Source organism: Penicillium brevicompactum, assembly GCF_028827555.1.
Source record: "Penicillium brevicompactum strain IBT 35665 chromosome Unknown utg000001l_segment0_segment0, whole genome shotgun sequence".
NCBI lineage: Eukaryota > Fungi > Ascomycota > Eurotiomycetes > Eurotiales > Aspergillaceae > Penicillium > Penicillium brevicompactum.
This window is the reverse complement of record NW_026623203.1, coordinates 3,050,973-3,074,138: the sequence shown is the minus strand read 5'-3', so window position 1 is coordinate 3,074,138 and position 23,166 is coordinate 3,050,973. Positions and strand designations below refer to the sequence as shown.

The 23,166-nt window shown below is 51.1% G+C and overlaps 7 protein-coding genes across 7 annotated transcripts; 5 read left to right on the top strand and 2 right to left on the bottom strand.

The window, feature by feature from the left end:
- Positions 1 to 643: 643 nt before the first annotated feature.
- Positions 644 to 9,422, bottom strand: N7506_000947 (FMP27 family protein; the record flags this gene model as incomplete). Its single annotated transcript, XM_056950243.1, has 4 exons — positions 644 to 695; positions 748 to 848; positions 908 to 9,169; positions 9,216 to 9,422. 4 exons carry the CDS (start codon positions 9,420 to 9,422, stop codon positions 644 to 646), a joined length of 8,622 nt encoding a protein of 2,873 aa, XP_056816158.1.
- A 726-nt stretch (positions 9,423 to 10,148) lies between these two features.
- N7506_000946 (uncharacterized protein) lies at positions 10,149 to 10,959 on the bottom strand (the record flags this gene model as incomplete). The annotated part of the gene is made up of 4 exons (XM_056950242.1): positions 10,149 to 10,474; positions 10,531 to 10,647; positions 10,702 to 10,815; positions 10,881 to 10,959. The coding sequence occupies 4 exons, from the start codon at positions 10,957 to 10,959 to the stop codon at positions 10,149 to 10,151; spliced, it is 636 nt and encodes a 211-aa protein (XP_056816157.1).
- A 1,492-nt stretch (positions 10,960 to 12,451) lies between these two features.
- Positions 12,452 to 14,352, top strand: N7506_000945 (translation initiation factor 4B; the record flags this gene model as incomplete). Its single annotated transcript, XM_056950241.1, has 7 exons — positions 12,452 to 12,455; positions 12,534 to 12,587; positions 12,638 to 12,682; positions 12,740 to 12,742; positions 12,809 to 12,889; positions 12,945 to 13,235; positions 13,322 to 14,352. The coding sequence occupies 7 exons, from the start codon at positions 12,452 to 12,454 to the stop codon at positions 14,350 to 14,352; spliced, it is 1,509 nt and encodes a 502-aa protein (XP_056816156.1).
- Positions 14,353 to 15,868: 1,516 nt separating this feature from the next.
- N7506_000944 (uncharacterized protein) lies at positions 15,869 to 16,826 on the top strand (the record flags this gene model as incomplete). Its single annotated transcript, XM_056950240.1, has 2 exons — positions 15,869 to 16,070; positions 16,216 to 16,826. 2 exons carry the CDS (start codon positions 15,869 to 15,871, stop codon positions 16,824 to 16,826), a joined length of 813 nt encoding a protein of 270 aa, XP_056816155.1.
- Positions 16,827 to 17,347: 521 nt separating this feature from the next.
- Positions 17,348 to 18,613, top strand: N7506_000943 (Gfo/Idh/MocA family protein; the record flags this gene model as incomplete). Its single annotated transcript, XM_056950239.1, has 5 exons — positions 17,348 to 17,378; positions 17,437 to 17,462; positions 17,526 to 17,704; positions 17,772 to 18,055; positions 18,117 to 18,613. 5 exons carry the CDS (start codon positions 17,348 to 17,350, stop codon positions 18,611 to 18,613), a joined length of 1,017 nt encoding a protein of 338 aa, XP_056816154.1.
- Positions 18,614 to 19,180: 567 nt separating this feature from the next.
- Positions 19,181 to 19,885, top strand: N7506_000942 (60S ribosomal protein eL32; the record flags this gene model as incomplete). Its single annotated transcript, XM_056950238.1, has 3 exons — positions 19,181 to 19,220; positions 19,440 to 19,686; positions 19,777 to 19,885. 3 exons carry the CDS (start codon positions 19,181 to 19,183, stop codon positions 19,883 to 19,885), a joined length of 396 nt encoding a protein of 131 aa, XP_056816153.1.
- Positions 19,886 to 20,699: 814 nt separating this feature from the next.
- N7506_000941 (uncharacterized protein) lies at positions 20,700 to 22,123 on the top strand (the record flags this gene model as incomplete). Its single annotated transcript, XM_056950237.1, has 2 exons — positions 20,700 to 21,722; positions 21,776 to 22,123. 2 exons carry the CDS (start codon positions 20,700 to 20,702, stop codon positions 22,121 to 22,123), a joined length of 1,371 nt encoding a protein of 456 aa, XP_056816152.1.
- Between the last annotated feature and the right edge of the window lie 1,043 nt (positions 22,124 to 23,166).

Sequence of the window (23,166 nt, the reverse complement as noted above, 5' to 3'; positions counted from 1 at the left end):
CTTTCCATCTGGGCAATATGACAATCGGCCGACGCAATCCATGTGGACATCCGAGTAGCCTTGGAATGCCAAGGTGCTTCTCACCTGTCTGCCAGGCAATCTAAAGCGATGAACAAGATCAGTGTAGGTGGTGAATAGTAACTATCATTTGAGATATTCAACCAGTCCCGAGGTCCGGTTCAGGACAATACAAGATGCATAGATGGTCGAGCAGGCACTGGAATGAGAGAGGTCGGTGTAGAGCAACGAAGTATGTAGTATGTATTCGAAGTAGCCATTGCCGCATCTTTTGAAGCGGATGGCGAGATATAGCTAAAAGATGGTAATAAAATGGAGTATAAGAAAGTAACGAAAGCAAAATATCCCCGATCGCCTCTATGCAAGTGTCCTCAGACAGACCCGGGTAGTAAAACACATAACATCTTCCCGCCATGGGCAGAGCAAAAGTAAGAGATCAACACAGAAAAACGCCTATGTACGGCCCGCTGCAAGTAGAGGGTATCTAGAGACAAGAGCGGCCTGATGGAAACAAGGGTGGTGGTGTACAAAGGATCACAGGATTTTTAGTAAGACAATGGAGGAGATTAGGCAAAGTGGGTGTAGTGAGGAAGAGAAAGATGGGTGGTGATTGCGGTTGAAGGAATCATTTGCGGAATGTGAGCTTTCGGCCGATGCTGCGGATTGTTTTGATGTGGCTGGTGGGATGGTTAGTCGACAGCCGGGCTGGAGTTAAGTAAGGAACTATACCTCTCGTCATGATCACCCCTGCCGGATTCATTCGTGGTTCTAATATTACCAGACGTCACTGGCCTCTCGGGTGGAGGTGGATTGACGAATCGACGCGATGCCTGGAATTTGTGTTAGTCTTCTGGTTCTCACAATAACAGTTGGAAGTAGGAGTACAAACCTCCCAACGAGAATCCACGTCTACTTCATTGGCGGACCGAGAGTCATGTATAGTGGGATCTGAGATCAACGAGGTTGATCGAGCCAAGGGCGAAGTATTGGACTGCATAGACTTGCGAGAGCGGGACTCGGAATAATCGCTGTTGGAATCGTAGCTGGCCAGGCTCTGGGGTTGACTTTTGCTTGGGTTTAGCGTGCTCGACGCACTGGGCAGAAGTTGAGATGAGGACGCAAGCTCGCGATAACGCTTTTGTTGTTGCTTGGAAGGTCGGTGATGGGAGAACTTGTTGCCAAGAATGGCAGGGGCATGCGAAATCAGGGCCTTGATCACATCCTTCTTGAGACGCAGAGCAAGATCCAGATTGGACCATGTCTTGTTACCGTACTCGAGGACTGGAAGACGGAACACAAAGTCGTGCAGATCCTCGAGATTGTGTTCTCCTTTGCCTTTGTAGCTCATACAAAGGACCACATCGTTCACCTTGACATGGGCCAAGGTCATGTAGTTGGAGGCGCGGGAGATCATTTGAGACAAGTCGTCTGTAGGCTCCTTGGATTTGCCGCCCTTATTAGACCCCTTGCCCATGCCAAACTTCTTGCGACTTTCCTCGCCCGCACTATGGCTGGAGAGTGATCGTTCCGTGGGCTGCTTCGTCAACATGCGGATACTGTCGGCGGACTTCTTCTTGCTGAGGCCCCCTGTCGTAGCGGGTCGGCCTGTTTGCCGTGCGGTCTCCGATACACCAAGTCTGTTGTTGTCCTGGTGGATAGGCGTCATTGCGAGGCCCTTCAGGTGTGACGAGCGACTACTGGACTTGTTGGCATCGTCTACAAGCGAGAGTGTAGGCTGAAGTCGCAATTCGATGGATCCCGGACCCTTGGATATAGCCAAGCTGTCCATGGAAGAGCTGTCGCCATCAATGCTTGTCGAGCGTGTCAAAGGCCTGCTGCTGGAATCATAATCCTCGTCTTCGTCATCTGATTCGTCGAGGGGTTTCATGTTCTTTATCATGAAAGGCGAGAAGCCACCAGCCTCGAACGCGTTAGATCCCACATTCGGGAAAATGTACTCAAAGACTCTCTGGCCAAGCTCGCGTTCGAGCTGAATCTTGAGTGGGAACAAGGAGATTTCGAAATTGTCGAGCACAGGAATTCCAGCGACAGCCTCTAGCATGTGCCATTTGATGCGCAGCATGAAGTCATCAAGAGTGCGTGCCCCATCGAGGTATGGCGCAATAATCTGGGGGTAGATGGCATCTGGAAGCAAGTTCAGTCCGAAAAGTCGCTCCACTGATACCAAGTTGTGGTTGGAACCGTCAGTGTTGTCGGTTCTTTCATATGAAGCATTGCGTAATTGGAACTCAATCAAAGGCTCATTGGCATCCTTCATCAAATGCCACACGACCTCGCTGGCCGAGATGCTCCAGCGAAGCACACCATTGACACCATCAGCCCTTGACGAGCTAGGCTCCATTCTTCTTTGGGAAGTGGTGATGGCCTTCATCATGAAGAACAATTCGTCTTCACATTGAGACAGGTCGCGCTCGAGGGCCAGCCGGTCTTCCCAGCCTTGTTTGTCGAGGTACTTCGCATTGATCTGGAAGTACTCCTTGATCTCTTCCAGTTGGCGGATTCGGGCTTGAAGCTTGAACACCATCTCAGGGGCGCCACGCAAATCACTGAAGTCGGAAGTGAGCATAATCCTCTCCAAGCGCTCATTGCGAACCTTCTCGAGAGGTTCACTGTAGAGCATCAAATCAAGCACAATGATGTACATAGAATAGTACTCCGCAGAGTCGCAGATTGCGCGGAAATGGGGGAAGTCGACACTGATCGAGTCCATACGGTCCTCTTGGTCTTCGGGGTGTGGCCCTTGGCCCTTGGCCACTTCCTCGTTGTATTTGAGACGGAGGTTGTTGTACTTGTCGTAACGAAGACTGGCAGAAGTTTTCTGGATAATGCGAGAGAAGCCGAAAGGATTGAGTTCGAAATCGAACATGGCTTCCAAGGTCAACCACGGAGGCCAAGCTGATCCTGGCGCATTGCCGTATTTGTTGCCAGCATAGAATTGCAAGTTGGCCATCAGATTCTTCTGTGTCGCGACGAAGAATTGAGCACCGTCCATCTCAAGAGAGAAGCGGCGTTGCACCAGGCCACTCACATCATCTGCGACACGGGCCTTATCCATGATAGAAACCACCTTGAGTTCCATACCTTTGGCAGCAACAAGCAACACCGACTTCCGATTCTTTTCGCTGAGAAGTTGAATCTGGGGAGCAATGAGGCGCAGGTGGTAGCTGTTCTGGGGTGTGAATTCTGGCGCAATGTTCTCGCTCGAGTCGTCCGAAGAAGAAGTAGGCGATTGAGTATTCGAGTCGGGTGGGTCATTCTCTTCAACATTGACATAGCGTTTGGCATCATTCAGCAGTTGCTCGATGCGATCCTCAACATCCTCACCGTCTTCATTGTTGGAAGTGTGAGTTTGTGTCTTGGACATCTTAGGATGCTTGCGTTGATTCTTGTCTTGTTCTTCGACGATATCAAGAATGAACTTGACAGCTCGGCGAGACATGTAGTATACAAATCCACGCCGCTGGCTGACTTGGTGGCTGTATCGCAAGATGATGTTTCGGAGCGAGTTGTTCCACTTGAGTTGTACATTGTGAATCATGAAACGATTGTTGAAATCACTCTCAAACTCATCGTTGGCGGAGGAATAAATGCCGCCAAGACCCGAGGATCGGCCATCGGTCGTGGAGTCGGCATCCCGACCGGTTCGGCCGGTTCGGATAGATGCAGTACTGGGTGCCGCATTGTTTCCAAGTGAGTTGCCGTATCCCGTCCGCTCATCCCGATTGATGTGTCTCTCGAGGCGTTGGAGGGTCGAGGTCAAGAACTTTTGTCGTCTCGTCAGTGACTCGGACTGTCGAAGGAAAACCTCATGTTCGGCTTTTAGCTGAGCTTCGGGGTCGATCTCTCGCGTGAGCTTGAGTTCTTGCTCTCCGAGCGTGCGGTTGTAATTGCGAATCTGAGCCTCAACTGTTGCAAGACGATCCTTGACCAGTTCAATCTGAACACGGCGGGGATCGTTCGTCTCAGACATGACACATTCGTGAGTCGGCTCGTCGCCAAAGCTGCTGTACCCTGTTTCGTCGGGACCCACATCACAATGGTCTGTGTTGCGGAAATAGGTAAAGCGCGGCGTGAAGGCAAGGGGCAAGATCTGGGTACGGGGATTGGACTCTTGTGGAAGGATCCAGTCCGGCTCCACAAAGTCATCCATATCAACCCAGTCCAGGTTGTGATCGGGGATTGTGAATCGAGACAAGTCAACAGACGCCGCAGGTCGCTGGAAGGAGGAAATGATGTCGTCTTTGGTTTGCTCCACATCCTCCGGGTTTGTGCCTTCAATGCTTGCAGAGACGGCGCGGAAGTCGGCAGACTGCATATCGATTTGAGCTTGATTGATGCGCATTGCACTCGTTCTGGTTTGTTTTGAGCGACCTCGTGCCTGTGTCTTGATCTGTTCACGGCGCTGGTGAATGTCAAGCTTCAAGCAATCCAGGCGAACCTTGATACCTGTAGCCGTAACGGAATCTTCCGAGTAATCTTCGCGATCTTTGTGCTTGTAGATGTGGGCGATAAATAGCGGAGCCAGCAGAATTTTGTATTTGACAGTGGCCAGGTGACGATTGAACTTTTTGCTGGTCTTGGTGATACCTGGCCAAAGGGGTCCTTGTCGAACGGGAAGCGACATCACACCTGAGAATAGAGACCACCAGTTGAAGAAGTGTGTAAAGAAGCGGGGTGTGAGGTGAACGGTGTTATAACTCGAAGATGGCTGGACGCTATCAGCAGACCAATTTCTGCTATGCGGCGCAATAATCGAAACAGATAGGTGGATGTGGTCACTTCGGAATCCTCGATAAGCATCGTAGTTGGCCAGCCCAGCTTGGTCAATGTATTTGGGATTCTTAAGGACAACCTCATGGTGGGGCTTGAAAGAGAAGGAGCGGGCGTCATTGTCGATATCTCGCTCGAAAACCAGTCCTGCTGCCCATTTGACGTCGCCAGACAGCTTCATGACGACCTTCTTGAAATGAGCAGCATTCTTTTGTTCACTGGAGGTCGAACTGTTCTCCTGTTCCTCGGTGGTAGCCTCGTTTGCCCATCTTGCTTCGGCGCTGTAGTCGGGAATGGCAAGCACGTACTCCCCACTAGTAACGCTCATGAATTCCATGGGATTGTCACTGGTGTGGATTTCCCATTTGACGTCCCTGCGCCAGCACATGACAAAGCCGCTGCCGAATCCAGTTACCACATATGGATCACGAGAGCCCTTCAGACGCAAATGAACATCTCCATCTTCCTTCCAAAGAACTTGGATTCGAGAGTGGAAACTGAGTCGAATCTTGTCCCAGAAACCGACTCGTTCAGATGGGTCGATCTCAGGTTTGGTGAAACCTTCGATGATCTTCATCATGTCTTGAATGACGGGCTGGTAGGAAACGCCCCACGAAATGCTGGTTGGCAAGCTAGTGTTGATCTCAATGACTGGATCGGAATACGTCTTGACAGGCGTAACGGATCGCCAGACAGGAATCTTGAACGGTTCACGAACAACACCATCAGGGCCCGCAGAGGCAGGAACAAGCTCCACTTCAACCTGTCTAGCAGATTCATGATCGCGCCATTCTTCAGCAATGACAAAGTTTGTGCGCAGTGACCAACTGGGAAGCCTTGGTGATTGACCTGGGCGCAGAGCCGGGATATGCAACAAATCCAGAGGGTAATCTCTGAGGTTTACTCGTGCTTCGCCCATTTCGAGATTGAAACTCATTGGAACAAGCAGCCCGTACTGCATGGTTGTTGGCATTCCCTTGCCAATCCGATTCAGATATTCGGGAAGTTCATCGATCGCAAATGAGGGTTTGTCGATGGTGAGGTTGACATCACTGATCAGAGCCGACATCAAGCCGGGTCTGTTCGGGATGGAGAGGATAGTCTCGGTCTCCTTTACGTCCCCAGGGGGCTCATCTGCACCACAGAAAAGGTTTCTGACTTCTTTGATGGATGTACCCTGGAACTTGAGCGCCGCATCGATCTTTTCCTTCCAGACCTGTCCATTGTACTGCTGAAGACGGTTCCAAGCAGCATCTGCTGAGATCTTCTGCTCTGATGAAAGACATGTCGCACCTTCAGTATCGTAACGGTACTTGCGACCTCTCCCGCGCTCTTTGGTGCCCGTCTTTGGTCGTTCATCTGCACTTCTGCTTCGCCTTGTATCTTGGCTAGTGCGCTCACTGCGTAATGTTCGATTGCTAGACTTGGCTCGGAGTCGGGACGTAGCACGTCGCTGGTCAGTTTGATTGACTTTGTTGGATTTCAATTCGAAGGCATCTTCCCGGGCCAGCCGTTGAGCCTGCTCAATCATTCCAACGCGGTAGATGCAACCCAGCTTCCATTCAAATCCATCGTCCTCGAGTTCAAAGAGCAGGGCTTTACTGCGAATGGATATCTTTGGTACCTTCTTCACGCCTTCTGGTTCTCGTTTCGAGCCGAATTCCCTGCATTTATGCTTGAAACGATGACTGAGTTGTTTGAAAGCCTTCGAAGTGTTGATCAAGTTGTCGAAGATGCGATGCATCACCATGTGATGAGGGACACCAATCCGGATGAAGTCTGTGCATAAATCGATGGATCTTTCATCAACCAAGGAATTCCCTTGTTTCCTCTTCATGGCTCGGAAATCCAATCGGACATTATTCATAATTCCAATTCGAGCCCAAACTCCCTTGAGTTTGGGCGCTTCAGCGTGCATGCGAACAAGACTAGCTTTCACATAGGGGGTGGAAAGACGTTGAGAAGCACCGGCAAGTCCATAGACTTGAATCATTATTTGAGGATCGTGTGGTAAGTTCGCCTTGAGCTGAATTACAGTGACCTTCAAGTCGCAGGTGACTAGCTCCTTCTTTGGCGACCATTTGTAGGCCGGAGGAGGTGGCATAGACACGCTTGCAGGTTTTCTAGATTTGTCGTGAGGGGATCCCGGGAACTTTTCCGGTAATGGTGTAAGCACATCCTGCACGACTGAGATGGCGACTCCAAGGCAGTAGAACCGATACAATGAGTACTGCAGGTAGATACCCTTGAAAACAGATGTGACGTGCAGAACCGGGCCCATGCGGTCACTGTTTGTGCTCAGCGCAATCTCAAATCGAGGCAAGGAGAAGAATGGCTCAGGCTCCAGGTAATCTTCCGACTCGATGACAAAGCCATCAAAGCCACGAGCATGAAGGGCCAAACGCCGTCCATCCGTAGCACCCCGCTGGTTGTGCGTAGCCTTGGGCGGGGAGGTTGGGGGGAATCGAAAGGGTGATTCGTCGCCAATTGTAGAATGACTCGGTGTACGTCGTCTGGCAATACTGCCAACATTCTGTTCCGTTTTCTGTGCCTTGTATTCTGCAGTCCATGATTGAAGTTGGAAAGAAACACCACGCGAAATGTCAGACACGGTGGTATCCACGCCAGCGACTTCGACGCTAGTCCCTGTGGCTTCGAATGAAAATTGAATCAACCACCGAGGGACTCGCCTCAGAATGCTTGGCTTCCGCTCATTTGCTGGCATGGGTGTCCGCTTAGACGATTGCATCTGCATGATGAACTGTTGCAAAACTTCGCGGATTCCACGGTTGACCTCCCCATCGATCATGTGAATTGAACACTCGTTCAAGCTTCCTGAAGCTATGACACAGACCTCCGGGGTGGCATTCAAATGAGCCTTGAGCTCCATGCTTTCGCTTGTGAGCAAATTATGTTTGTTGCCTGCAGGGGTTTGGTAATAAAATTTGTGGGAGGCAACTCGGTAAACGGAAGATAGGGAGTAGTGGGCGCCACCTTCAGAGGAATGAGAGGACTCAATATCGAGGGAGATAGAGGATATGGAGGAAATAAGGAGGTTGTATTCGTCGGGAGGGCCTGACTCCTTCTCAATTGGAAGGACAAACCGGATCACAGGCTCGTGAACGGACAGTTTGATACTGGCCTTTGGAAGCAACCGTGAGATCAGTTGATGGTTATCTCGCTTCTTGCTGCGCGGCGAAGAGGCCCTGGCGTGTGCCATTGCCATGAGCCTGGAAACGTGTTGCGGTAGGAGGTCAACGGAAGGCGATGTGACGACCAGGTTGGCGAAGAGGACGTTGGTGTTTCGCTCTTCGGCATTTTCGTCATCAAATGCGCTCACTGTCTTGGAAGGCAGTGTGGTTTTGATGGTCGTCGTGGCCATAGGGACATACAAGATATTGTCCGTCTCGCCCGATTCATCGTCCAGGCTGACCGAAAGGGAGATGGCAGCAAGTAGAGCCTGGTGAGCAACATCGTTCCGCTGGAAATACATACGATGTTCCGGGCTCTTCTGGTCCATGCGATGTAGATCAATGCCGAGCTCGTGAGAAACCACATTGAGGTACACAGGGGTTTGTCCTGCTGATAGAGACTGAATGCTCTGTGAGACGCGGAAGAAACTAAGAGCGATCTGTATCTCTTGAATCCCCCGAAGCAATGAACTAGCAAACTCTTTGGAATCTGCCACCGTCTGGACAAGGACATCGTCTCTGCTCCCGGGCTTGTCGAGCTCCTCCACGAAATCGGTAAATGATATTGTGTCGTCCGCTTCGGTACTCGGTTGTTCCTTGTCAGTCTGCATGGGCTTCATGTGTGATAACATGAGACGGATATCGTCGTATGGAATGTGCATGCGTCCGATCTTGAGGGCTATCGAAGCATCTCTAAGTCCGTCCAGCTCCTTATGGAGAAGTCCATGGAGATTCACACCAACGTTGTCCAGGATTTCGATTGGCTCTCGGCCGTCGACGTTGAGGAGAACATTCTGAACGTTCATTATCCACTCCGCTGGTCGTTGGTCCTGCGACATGTCCTTCTTGCGACGAAACAGCTTGCCTCGTTCCACCATTTTGCTTCGCGTGTCGACAGAAAGGGATAGCGATCCGACATGGATCTGTCCGGCATTGACAAAGTGGACGGCTGTATTGACCGCAGTCACATCCACCAGCGCTAACCAATTGATCTGACGGTGGAGCCTCTTGAGCTGTTCCTTAATCCGGGTCAAGGTCTTCCATGTTTTGCTTCGTCCGGGCTCGGGCGCGGGCGGTTCTTCGGAGGGGCTAGAAGGATCCGGCGAGTCCAATATTCCTGGCGACGCTTCGCGTTTTCCCTTCCCCAGCGTGGTCGAGTCCACGGTAACCTTCAACTCCGTCAATCGAATGCTGATCCATGTTGGTTGGGCGAACGACGGGGGGGTGTAACGAGAAGCCGAGTCCGCGAATTTCGATATGGAGCCCTTCCTTCGGGGTGTATGCGATTCGGCGCAGCGAGAAGTAGCCGATCCGTTGAATGGAGATACCCGTCGCGATCCGGACGATAGCGAATATGAAAAAGGACGAGAGGTACAGCAGGAGGAATCCCACAAGGATCGAAGTGGGATTGAAAAGCGTCATCGCGCTGCGCGACCAGCAGGGGACTGATCTCAGACAGGCGATCTAAACTCGCACATTGGTGTCGGCGACGGTGGATTGTTTCCCCTCGATCTCTACTGTCTGCCTGGGGGTGGGAGTCACAAAAATTTCCTCCAGGACAGCAACGACTGACGTGAATCAAAGTCTCAGTAGGACGGGCATTGTAGTGGGTTCAAAACAAAATGAGTGTAGGCGACTCATAAGATCGGAGTAGGGGAGAATGACAGGTGGGCTACGAAGTTCGGACAGGTCGGAGGGCCTAGAAAGGCGGAGCCGGCATTTCGTCTTAAAACCGGCTTCTATGGGCTCTGACCATCTACTTCTGCATTGTAGCAGAGTATATCGTTCTTTGTTCCCTAAATATTTAATACAATCCCTGTCACTTGCATACTGATTTTAATCCCGTCTTCCAATTTGTTTTGCGGCTCTGGTTTCTGCTGTGGTTGATCGACACGCGACCCAAGATTTGTTTCAGGGGAGATCATTCCTTGGCTTTCTCTGATATCATAAATTCGCGATGGTTTTTGTACACACTATTTTACATATTCTTCTATCTTCGTATCCTTCCTGTGCTTGAATATGACACAATGATGCTTCCAATGTCGCCCGTGCCCTGCAAGGATATGACACAAGCCTCAAATGTCGGTGGACAATGTGACGCAACATGCAGGAGTCACTGGGCTTGGAAAATTAGGTATGATAAGATGGTTATTTCGAATCTGAGGAAGCTGGAGAAGCTGGTGAAGTCGGCAAAGCTGAAGATACCGGTCGAGTCTTCTCTAATTCCTCAATCTTGTCATCGATCAAGGCAATCTCAGCCTCGATGCTGAGGAGTTTCTCGCCCAGCATACCCCTGTACTCCTGATCAGAGAGGGTTCGCAACGGGATCCACTTGGAGTCAGCCATCCGTTGCATGAAAGGTTTCCTCGTGGAGTGGGCATTCTCCATTTGCCAGGCATCGACATTGTTGAAAATGCTTTGGCCGCAGTAGCCCACCAGCGAGAAGATAATGGCTCCCGGAACCAGCCGGCCTCCTGCACGCAGTTAGTATTCATGTCTCGATGTATGTCCACAATTCGGGATACGATACCCATTAGCTTGGTCACACCTCCCCCTGCAATACCACCGCATAGAGCGCTCGCATACTTGCGTTGTTGCGGTGAGGCTTGATCTTTATAGTGGTGCTTGATAATGTTGCTTCGTAAGACTGTATTCGGATCGAGGTCAGGAACCAGCAATCCATGTTGGCAGGTTTACATACACCAGAAGGATGATCCGCCTATAGACCAATGGATGCCACATGACAGGGAATGAATCATAGGATTGGGAGACCGTATCACTCCTGCAGCTCCTCCGTAGATAAGGCCCACAGCTCCTGTATCTCCATTTAGCATCTCGTTCCTTGTTACTGTTCGCTCTGCAGTGGGAAAAGATACTAACCACTAAGGGCTCCCACTTTGGCGGCAGACAAAAGGGAATTCGGCTGGACATCCACATCTTTGTTGGTCGAGTCCCCCATTTTGTATGCAAAGCTATTGATGCATAGATATCTCCGTTTTTTTGAGACACCCAGAAATTATGGAGGAGTATACCGTGGAATGAAGCCGCATCCAAATCAGAAACAACCAGGTCACCTGATGTCATTATGTAATACGCGCAGTCATCAATGTTTCCAACCTTGGAAGGTTGTTTGAACTGCAAATGATTCTAATGTACAAGGTCTTTTATTTAAAATGTTTCGCGTGTTGGATGTAGCTATCGATTTGATTTGGGAATTCAAAATGAAGTTATATCGATGTAGTGGACATAGATCTGGTACCTAGGTAGACGAAAGACCCGAAACATATCTACATTAGTGCTACTTGCACATGTTATCCACCCCCACACATAGTGTATACGATCGTTTACATGCCAACATTGTCAACCCCGAGGACCTTCGTTTCTGATTTTCTTTCAGCATGGGCTTCAAACCCATTCTTTTTATGAGGTCTCATTCCCATCTGAACACGGAATCTTTCCAAGGTTGATGATAGGCCCACGAAGCAAATCCCAGCCTTTGGAACTCAAGCCCACTGGAACAATGACTGTGGAAGGACCCTAAACCCCGAAAGCCACCTGAGCACCTCAAATATCTCCGGGGCCGAGGAGGCTATAGTAAACTTCTTGTTAGGACATAGATTGTCTCATTGCTGTAAGTGTCCACGGGGTGTATCTGGCGGCCATAGGTAAACCTTCCAAGGTTGATATCAACTTCCCTAGGGCCATCTGGACAAGGTGCTACCTTTGAAAAAGACCATCAGTCGTGCCCCATATGAGGCAACTTAGCTTCCATGGCCCTGTTCACGTGTATCCCTTTGAGCCTCCAAAGGATCTCATATCTAGCCTATCTGTAATTCGTACACGCGGCTCTAAGCGAATGAGACGTGGTTCAGGGCATAAACTTCAAACTAGGCCTGTCACATCCTTTCTCTGTAAGCATTTCTGCAGTAGGCCTTACCCACTACTTTTTTGACCGAGCGTCAACCCTATTAGGTTAAACAGTCCTGTATTTGTATGTCATCTTCTACTAAAGAGATATTTTTAGCCGAATGGCGGGGGTGTAATGTTTAGGGTGACAACCCACTAGGGCAAGTATTTAACCCTTTCTCGTAGACATTGCACCCCTAACAAGCAACCAAATAGGATTGAAATGGCGACCAAGCTCAGTGTACAAACAGGATGGACCTGAAGAAGAGAGGCTGTATAGACCGATCTCGCGGCTCTGATTGGGCTAGCGTCATCACTAAAAATTTAGTAACCCGTCCACTTCCATGCCGCAGCCGACTTCCCCTCTACCAACTTTTCCACTGTGGGTTTGCAGATATTGAACCCAACTACAACACTTCAAAATTTTACTGACCCTTGGACCTCTCACCAGGTTTCATTAATCTCCTTTTCTTTCCACAAAACCCTCTCTCGTGAGAAGCGCGCACAAATCCGTTGGCGCGTTCTCTTCCAACTACACCGCAATCATGGGTTCGTTCCAGACCTTTTTTCGATGGCTGGCATGGTCGACTTGTCCCGGGCGATCGCTGACTGAAATTTGTTGTATAGCTCCCAAAAACAAGGCTCAGAAGATGTCTATGAGCACCTTCTTGGCCGATGAAAGTGAGCGACCGGAAAATTTGGATGATAGAGGTGGTTACTGACAAATTTAGGCCTTGGCTCTTGGGCTGATGAGATGGAGGATATGCCTCTGCCTTGTATGTGACGTTCTCTCGCTATCAAAATTACGGAAATCGTGCTAACCTAATCTGTAGCCAGTATGCAGCACCCACGACGTTGATCGTAACGATAATACGTGAAACATTTGCTGACCACATCAATAGCCCAGCCCTTGTCTTCCACTTTCCAGCGTCGCCCTATGGGCGGCGAGACCAGCTACGGCGCTGGCCCTACCGGTGGTTTTGGTATGATAGTTTTCGTTCCTGACGCACAGGGCAACATCTGACGTACTATATTTAGAGCGCGAGCGTGGTGGATATGCCGTCCGAGAGCCCCTCGATCTTCCTACCCAGCCTCCCTACACCTGCCACGTCGGTAACCTTTCTTTCGAAGCCACCGAGGCCGATATCTCCGAGCTTTTCGCCGGATGTGGTGTCACAAACGTCCGTGTTGTGGAGGACAAGTTAACAAAGGCCCCCAAGGGTTTCGGATATGTTGAGTTTGAGACCGTCGATGGCCTCCAGAAGGCCCTGGATCTGTCCGGCTCTTCCCTTCAGGGACGGTCGATCCGCACCAGTGTCGCAGAGCCTCGTGAGTACCGGCCGAGCAGTGGGGGTTTTTTTATTCCAATTGGAAAAGCCCCAAGGAATCCTGAATGTTAACTAACATCACTACAGCCAAGGAGTCTCGCATGGAAGGAAAGGATCTGGACTGGTCTCGCCGTGGCCCTCTCCCCGAACTTCCCCAGAGCCGTGTGCCCGACCGTTCCACATTCGGACGTGGTATGGACCCCGCCATCGATGCGGGCGCTGATCGTGGTCCCCGCCGCAGCAACTTCGAGTCCGACGGAAAGCCACGTGACTTCAACAACTGGGAGCGCAAGGGTCCCCTTTCGCCCTCCGCCGGTGGTCCTCCCCGCGAGGGTGGTCGCCCTAGCAGCAACGACGGACCTGGCTCCAGCTTCCGCCGCAACGAGGCCGCATGGGGCGAGGGCCGATCCCAGGATGAGGGCTCCCGCCCTCCCCGCCCCGAGCACGTCCGCCCGGAGCCCACACCTACCGCCGCCGACATGGACAACCAGTGGCGCGCCCGCATGCGCCCCGATGACGCCCCCAAGGAGCAGCCCACCTCCCCCGCTTCTCCTTCGGCCACTCCCGCTGCCCCCGCTGCTCCCGCTAGCCGCCCCAAGTTGAACCTTACCAAGCGCACCGTTTCTGAGAACCCCACCACACCCACCTCAGGTGGTGACTCCAAGGCCAGCCCCTTCGGCGCCGCTCGCCCTATTGACACCGCCACTCGTGAGCGTCAAGTTGAGGAGCGCCGTCAACTTGCCATCCGCCAAAAGCAGGAGGCCGCCGACAAGGCCAAGGCCGAGAAGGCCGAGAAGCACGCCGAAAAGCAGAAGCAGCTCAAGGACGCTGCCCCTCCAGTGGACCACAACGGAAAGGACGTCCTCGAGACCCCCAAGGGTGGTGGTAACTTCGAGATCCTCCAGCGCGCTGGTGAGGATGGTGAAGTGATCGCCGAGAAGGAGACTGAGGAGACGGCGGCCGCGCCCGCTGAGGCACAGAAGGAGACCACCAACGGCACCTGGAGAACCCCGGCTCCCGAGGCCGGTGCCACTGGCGGTGACGACGAAGGCTGGAGCACGGTCAGCGTGGGCAAGCGCAACAACCGCCGTGGACAGACTGGTCGTGGATTCGCATAAACCTATCGATACCCCAACGCAACAGCTTCCGCCCGATCTGATGGGATCTTCAGTACGTGGAATGACCTAAAATTGGACGAGTGTCGACGGTGCTGGGCGAACCCACCTGATGAGACCGTCCCTCATAATTGTCATTCCTCTCTGCCATCTCCGGCGCGGACGCACGGTTGCTATTTCTGATTGAGCTTTATTCTCCCCCTTTCCACATCTCACCTTTTCGTCCGTTGGCTTCACGATCTCTTTTCCTTGTTTTTGTGGGCTAGATTTCCCGATACACATCTAGTCCTCGCTTCGATGATCTGGCAGTAAAAGTTTCATTTTATGTCTTGTTTCGCTATCTAGCTATTATTCCCATGCGTGACTCGTGTGATCTGCCCATGACCATTACAGCCGATGCGAAACGAATACTACATGCTTCATTCTTGTTGACCATTTTCTCTTGTTCTTCTTTTTTTTTCCTGTTTCGATTGACCACGGGTGGTCCTGTTTCTTTCTCGTCCCTGTCTGCTGTGTCGGACTGGGAATGGAGGTTTCTTCTCCTTTTCTGGTCCGTTCTCGGCCACGTGAACAAGATGCACGACTTTTGCGAGAGACGAGATATATGAGCACCCTCATGAGCAACACGTTGGCGATCAATCTTGTGCTTTTTCTCTCTGCTCGATCTCCTCTCTACCCGACTGCTTTGATTCCTTTCTCTGGGTTAAGCGGTATGAGTTTTCTTGACCATGCAGACTCCATTTCTGTTTGCCTACCCTTGAGTTGAAGAGCTACTTAGCATAGAATGAAATGCAGTCTACATTGACGGTGGATAAAAAAATTTATACGGCGCAGTACGTACCTCTCCGACCCTGGTTGCATCGAATTGTAGTCGATCTGTTTCAGATAGACGGTTACAATAGATTTAAGTGTTATACTCCGTATGGAGTGCGAGGCATGGAATAGTACGGGATAACCACAGCGCACTTTGAATATTGAATAAGAATTAGCGAGTATAAGACCACGTTTCGCTTAAAATAGCCCAAGCAATAGTTCTGTCTAGATCTGAGACACAAAGGAATAGTTCGCGGCGAACAGCGAAGCAAGGGGTGTATTTATAGACCCACTCAACTTATAGCGCAACGTCCGACATACGGGGTGCAGCGTGACAGGAGATGTGTATCACGTCCAGATCGGCCTGGATATTCATGATGGAGAGGTGTATAGACAAGCAAGTCAGCAAGAATGTACTCAGTATACTGGCATACTTTATAGTAGATGTGAAGAATGAGATCATCCAGGAACCACTGTTATGCGATTGGCCAAGAAATAGAGTGGCCGGTATGGAATTAATTGAAACCCCTTCAAAGGATACAGCCCTGGAGGTTTCAAGACTTGACTTCACTCTTATAACCCCGTTCAGGGTGACTTCTCTTTTTTGATCCTTTGATCCTATTTCCTCCGTACATATAGGTACCCTTGTACTCCCGACGTTCATCACACTCGAAACTCTGTCAAATCCCGGGGTAAGCCCCCAGTCATGTCGGCTACAGCTACGGCTACTTCCACGTTCACGACCACCACACTTGTTGGATCCCCGGATATGAAGGGCGTCACTTTATCAGAGAAACAATGTCCCATGTGCTGGGGTGAAGGCTTGCAAAGCGAGTCGGGCGCCCATGATAGAATCCAGGAGTTGGAGGGGCAGGTGCATGCGTTGACAGCGCGCGCTTCCGTTACAGGTGAGTGACACAGAAGTCCACGATGCGCTTCTCTCCTTTGCTTCTCGCTCTGTACCTGCATCTTTCTCTTTCCCCAACACACCCCTCCAAAGAGTTTTACCCCAGCCAAGAAACCACCAAACTGACAACGACCGCAACCCCACAGCCGTCAAACTCAACGAATACGAAGAGGAAGTACGACGTCTACGCTCCTCCCAATCTCAAGTAACCTACGATACACCAAGATCCTCACTGGGCGGACCACCGCCCTCCTCACAAGATCAGTCCCAGGCCCCCATCGAGCGCCCGACCTCCTCAGAATCCCAACCCCAACCCCAAACCTATCACAGTCGCCTCACGACACTCGCATCTCTCATCCCATACCGGCGCAGCAGCACAACTCCCGCCAGCGCCCCCTCAACATCCAGCGGACCCCCTCCACTCCCAGCAACGCCAACAAACCCACTTCTACGAATGCACTCCTCACCAGCGAGCAGCGACAATGCCGAGCTCCAAGATGCATTGGAGCGCGAACAGGGCCTGCGCAAGGCAGCTGAGACACAGCTGTCACAGGCCAGTTCGGAGCTGGAGGAGTTGACCGTGCAGCTCTTCAGCCAGGCGAACGAGATGGTTGCGCAAGAGCGGAAGGCGCGCGCGAAGCTCGAGGAGAGGGTCGCTGTGCTTGAGAGGAGGGATGTTGAGAAACGGGGGAGGCTCGAGAGGTTGGAGAAGGCTATAGCGCGTATAGAGCGCCTCAAAGCATTGGTTAATCAATAATGCGTGCTGGGGGAGCTTTCCAATCTGGCTTGCGGAATCTGTGACGCTTGTCGGGCTGGGTCTTTGCTCTTTTCTTGTTTCATGACTGACACGACTGGACTTGTTTGACGATGGAAATGACGGCGTCTTTTGTTTTGGGATCGCGTGGGATACCTCACCAGTTTAATGTTTTCTGGGCGCATTTGACCTTGGGCGTTCCGTGCACTATGTTATCCTTCGCATATTTAATTTGATGAATTGGTCAGTTGTCAGTGCTGGGTCGACGTAGTTTCGTCTTGCGTTTCGTAAGATCAGGATGCGAGCACATCACTTCTATTGACCAGATGAGCCACGGAGTGGAGAGCTGTAGGAAATCAGATCCGGTATGGATTCTAGCGAATGACGTGCGTTGAGGTTGGACCTTCCCGCCATATTGGCCCACCCCCCACTTCTTATAAGTCTGGAGTAGAGGAACTTCCCATGGTTGTACTTGACATTCTCTTTTCTCTCCTTTCTATAGTCTCAATCCCTTTTCATACAAAATGGCTATCGGCGTAGCACTCATTGGAAGCGGTACGTTCTTGATTGATTTTCAAGGTCGATGTGAGACCAAGACTAACTGCAACTATAGGCCTTTTCGCAAAGGAGCAGCACCTGGTATGAAACCACTGGAACAATCTTGGAACCCAACTACCTATACTAAAACTTTTTGGCATCTAGCCAGCTGTTCAAGCTGCAGCAAACTTCGAGCTCAAGGCCATCTATTCTCGATCATTGAAGTCAGCCCAGGATCTTGCCAGCGCCACATCCGGAGTTGATCTCTACTCCGAAGACTCCGGCTCCGGCAAGTCTTATGCTGATATCCTGGCTCGCTCAGACATTGGTGCTGTGATTATTGCGTACGTACTGGTTTTTCATCTGGACATGTTAGCGGGGAGCTCGAAACTCAACTAACTTGAATGACAGCCTCCCCATCCTGGTTCAGCCCGAGTTCATCAAGAAGGCTCTCACCGCAGGCAAACACGTTCTATCCGAAAAGCCCATTGCCAAGGATGTCGCCACTGCACAGGAGCTCTTGAAGTGGTACAAGAGCAGCATTGACTCGAGCAAGATCTTCTGGGTCGTTGGCGAGAACTTCCGCTACTTGACAAAGTTTATCTTTGCGGCAGAGCAGGTCTCGAAGCTAGGAAAAGTAAAGAACTTCCGTGTGAATGTTCACAGCCTGATGAACGCCGAGAACAAATATTTCGGTATGTACCAAAGGAGCCGCGGTCAAACGAGAGGATAAGTTACTGACTATATTTCCAATAGCAACTGCCTGGCGCAAGACACCCGAGTACCAGGGTGGCTTCCTCTTGGACGGCGGCGTGCATATGACAGCCGGCCTGCGACTTATTCTGGGATCAGAGCGTCTCAGCATTCTGTCCGCCCAGTCGCAGCTGCAGCAGGAGTTCCTGCCACCGGTTGATACCGTCGATGCTGTTCTCAAGACCGAGTCGGGTGCCACCGGTGTTCTTTCCCTGTCGTGGGGATCATCTTTCAGTGACCAGATCTTCGAGTTTTCTTGCGAGAAGGGTGTCGTTACATTGAATGCTGATGACGTGACGGTCAACGGCACCAAGCATCACATTGAGTTCGATGGCAGGGGTGTTGCGCCAGAGGTCGCTGAATTCGCAGACTCGATTGTCAAGGGAACTGCCTCTAGTAGACAGTCGCCTGAAGAGGCGCTGGCGGATCTTGAGATTTTGGAGCAGATGCTGCGGAGTGGCGAAAAGGATGGCGAGAAGGTTCAACTGCACTTGCAATAAGATGTAAATATGCCCATATGGGAATCTTCATGAACAGGCTCTAAATATGACCTAAAAGTAACTGGAATATGTGCGCAAGGTGTTACTTGCTTCGTAAAGAAAACAAGAGGACCGCATAAAACTCGTGTCATGCCCTAGGTTCGAGTGCAAATTGGCAATCATAGCTAGAAGACGGGTAATTGGTATATTGAGGCTGACTTGACTTGACAATTGTGAGGCTTTGTTGTAGTACGAGGTGTCATAGAGAATTGGAAGTATGGTTGTATAGATGAGGACAGGCCATGATTGGCTGTATTTAGAAAGGGAGCTAACCACATTGGGGCAATTGGTAGGGCCAGAGAATTCGCCAACCCTACGCGGGTGCTGACATAATGCTTCGCTTAGATCGCCCAAAGCGCACTAGTGTGGGTCTCCCACTCTGCGGCGGGAGAACCTGATGAAAGAAGTTTTCGAGATTGAACTCCGACTCGACAACTCTCGAACGCCCGGCGAGACCCAGCAACACCGACAAGGTGAGTTTTGATGCGCACCCTCTACATCTGGAGTGTTAACTAATGTTGTTTTTAGATGGTCGCCGCTAAGCAGCACATTCCTATCGTTAAGAAGCGTATGTTCCCGATTCCCACTCCCTTTCCGCACCCAGGATCCCATCGCCTTTCGACCGTCGACGAAGTGAAAAAGAAATCAAGAAACAACACAAGACATTGCTAGTTGAAGGATTACTGTTGGGGCAAATCGACAATTGCGAAGGGCGATGGAATTTACGGCCACGGAAACCGAGGCGACACAGATTCAAGGATTGGAGGACTGACTTCGACTGCTATAGGTACCAACCGCTTCAAGCGTCACCAGTCTGACCGCTTTATGCGCGTTGGTGAGTCGTGGCGCAAGCCCAAGGGTATCGATAATGCCGTCCGTCGCCGCTTCAAGGGACAGATGGCCATGCCCTCCATCGGTTACGGTTCCAACAAGAAGACCCGCCACATGATGCCCTCCGGCCACAAGGCTTTCCTCGTCCACAACACCAAGGACGTCGAGCTCCTCCTCATGCACAACCGCACCTTCGCTGCTGAGTACGTTTCCACCCACGGCATTTCACATTCGAGAGATGCCCAATGCGATCGATCTACGTTCCGTTCAGTCCACTAACCAGTCCACTATAGGATCGGTCACGCCGTCTCTTCCCGCAAGCGTGTCGAGATCGTCGAGAAGGCCAAGGCTCTCGGTGTCAAGGTTACCAACCCCAAGGGCCGTGTCACCACCGAGGCATAAATGGAATAAACCCAAAAAGTTTGTTTCTTTCTTTTTTGTCTGGTGCACGAGGTCGGGGTTTTTGTATGGTGATACCATCTCTCTGGCGATTACGAAATATAAGGATTGTCCCGAGGTCCATGGCATGTCCGGCTCGGGCTTGGTCATAGTGCCGGGCGCTTCACAGCGAGAGAACTGTTCTCTGAAATGACAACAAAAATTGCAAAAATCCCTTTTTTTCAGGTTCACATACGACGATGGAGTTTAAGCGCGGATTTTGATCTGAACTGAATTCCGTACATAAACATCTCGTACTGTAGACATTGAACCGTAACCCTAAACTGGCTCTCTCTTGGCTGCCCAGGCGCCTACGAATTACGGAGCACGAGTATCAAAATGAAACCTCAGCGGCGAAGCATACGAATCACTATGCACACGTTTCAGAATCAGACCCACTAGTGTAGACCAGTATACTGTAGCGATGCAGGTTCTCTGGTCGCACGGCTTGGAGACGATCCAAGAGCACAATACTCCGAACACGACCCGATTTGTCCCAGGTGTCTCAGTCCCGATGACAGGGACCCTAACGCATCATTACTCGGTCGAGGATAGTGGTGCCACACTAGCTGGTTTCCTGGTGGATGTCAGCCTCTCAGGGACTCGCATCAGCCCCCACGTCTATGACTTTAAGACTTGGGACCCCTCCTGAAGATCGTACTTGTTTACCAGTCTCTCCAGCTGGATATGGAGACACATATATGATTTCACTTTTTCCTCCAATCCTCCTCATTACATATCCCCAAAGATTTCCTTATATACCCGGGCTCATACTCAAATGCCTCTCCCAGCCCGTTATGGCCGCTGGGGGCCTATCTTGGCTTTGGTGATCTTGACACTGCTGATCATCCATTTCCTGAAAGCCGACTTCGGGAGCAAAACCACGCAGGACGTGATTGAGCCCGCCCCAGGACTGACGATCGAGAACAATCAAACCGACCCGAGAACTGGCCATGTCCCATCATCGTGTCCGTCGCTCCCGGGAATAGATGACGTCCTCGTAGTGATCAAAACCGGCATCACCGAAGCGCAAGACAAGGTTCCCGTGCACCTCCGCACCACCCTCCGCTGCATCCCGCACAAGATCATAGTCTCCGATTTCGAAGAAGACATCGCCAACGTGCGCACCTACGACGTCTTCCGCAATGTCTCCGAAACCCTCAGGCAAAACAAAGACTTCTCGCTGTACAATCGCGCCCGTGAAGGCGGTCGCGCAGCACTGACCGACCAAGACCACACGAAAGTCGCCAACGGCCCAATGGGAATGATGGACAATCCAGGCTGGAAGCTTGACAAGTGGAAATTCCTACCGATGATCCACACAGCGCGCCACGCCCAGCCAGACGCCAAATGGTTCGTCTTCCTCGAAGCGGACACATACCCGATCTGGCCGAATCTCCTCGGCTGGCTGAGCCACTTCAATTCCGAAGATCGCCTCTATCTCGGGAACCAGATGCAGATCGGGTCGAATTTGTTTGCGCATGGCGGGTCCGGGTTCGTGTTGTCGCACGCGGCTATTCACACCGTCGCCGATTTCCATACTCGCCATGTTGATGAGTGGGATAAGATTACCGATAGGGAATGGGCAGGCGATTGTGTGCTCGGTATGGCGCTGGCGCTGGCGGGTATCCAGCTCACCTGGTCCTGGCCTCATGTCACGACGCAATCGGTCTGGGAGCAAGATATGCTCCACGAGGCCTTTCAAAAGCAGCCTTGGTGCTATGCGCCATTCACGTTCCACCACATGACGCCTGCGGATGTTGATAGGTTCTATCAATTCGAGCAGCAATGGTTTGCAGAGGTGAGTTGATTGAAGAGCGTCATGTCTGGCTGTTTGCTAACATCCTTGTGTAGACGAACTCGTCTGTGTTGACGTATAGTGACGTCTTCCGAAATCTCATTCGTCCTACGCTCGCGGACCATTTGGATAACTGGGATAACTTCGCCAGCGCTGGTGATGATAAGGAAGATTACAAGGGTCCCAAGACACCTGCTACCCTTGCTGCTTGCGCGGATTACTGTGCCGCGGACCCGGAGTGTGTTCAGTACCGTCTCACTGCGGACTCGCGCTGTACGACCTCGCAAGCGGTCCTACGCGGTAAGCCCCAGCCGGGTACACAGTCGGGGACGATGCTGTGGCGAGTTGATGCTGCCGTTCAGCGGATGGAGCAGTGTGAGAAGGTGACATGGGTGACCGCGTGAATTTTGGTGAATTTTGGAAAGTTTTCATTGGCGTTTAGCGTGTAAATCTCGGGCTCCGGTAGCATTGCGGGTTTGAAATATTCGGCGTACATAACATTGAAGGGCAGATGTATATTCTATAGCAGTGGGAGCAATAGATCTGGTCCGGCTGGTTGAGTGGACCTGAATGTCTGCTGGCAGCCTTCACGGCCTATTTCGGTTTCCAGGCTTTTAAGGTGTTTCTCAATTTGCCCATTGCGAGGGGTTTTCAGGGGTTGAGATGACTCCTGTCGAGTAAAGCCAGGAGGACATTGAGGTGAAGAAGCTAGGGCTGTGGGGTTCATTACGTAGTGCGAACACCGCGGGCCAGTCCTCCCTCAGACCCTGCCCTTTTGTATCCTCCACCGATCAGAATGCCTACCTACGTCGTGAGTAGCCTCCATCTTCGAATATAAATGCACATGACTTACTTTAGTCTCGACTGAAAGGTCCAGTGCCATGAGCACTGTACCCCCGAGCAAGTCGAGGAGTATGCACCACATCCGCCGTCAGACTATCGCAAACTAAAATTTCAATTAGGACCATGGATGATGTCCAAGCAGAGGGAGGCATAATAACGCGTGACTTTATAGCGATTAAAGCCTTTTGGTAAGGCAGGTCCTATGGTTCTCTCATGTCCTCACTAATATTTGTGTTCTTCAAAGGTTCGAGTCCAAGCAGGATCTTTCGCTGTTTTTGGAGTCACATCAGTATACAAAACTGATTGAGGAAGCTTCTAGTGATTAGGTGGAATTGGCGATTTAATGTAAATGCATCCATCGATGATTGTCTACGTACAGAATACACCAAGGCTGGTTCCTTGAAGATTGGTCTTCATGTAGAAAGAAGAGGTTCGCGCTCAGCGTGTCATGGTAATTTTGAACATCAAATCTATTCTAGAGGATAAGAAATCAAGTCGCTATGCCCCTGAAGTCTTCTAACCAGAAAACTCTCCGTGATCAAGTCATAAGGTGGTATCATGCAGACAATAACAGAGACGGACACCCAAGTAAAATGATATAGAC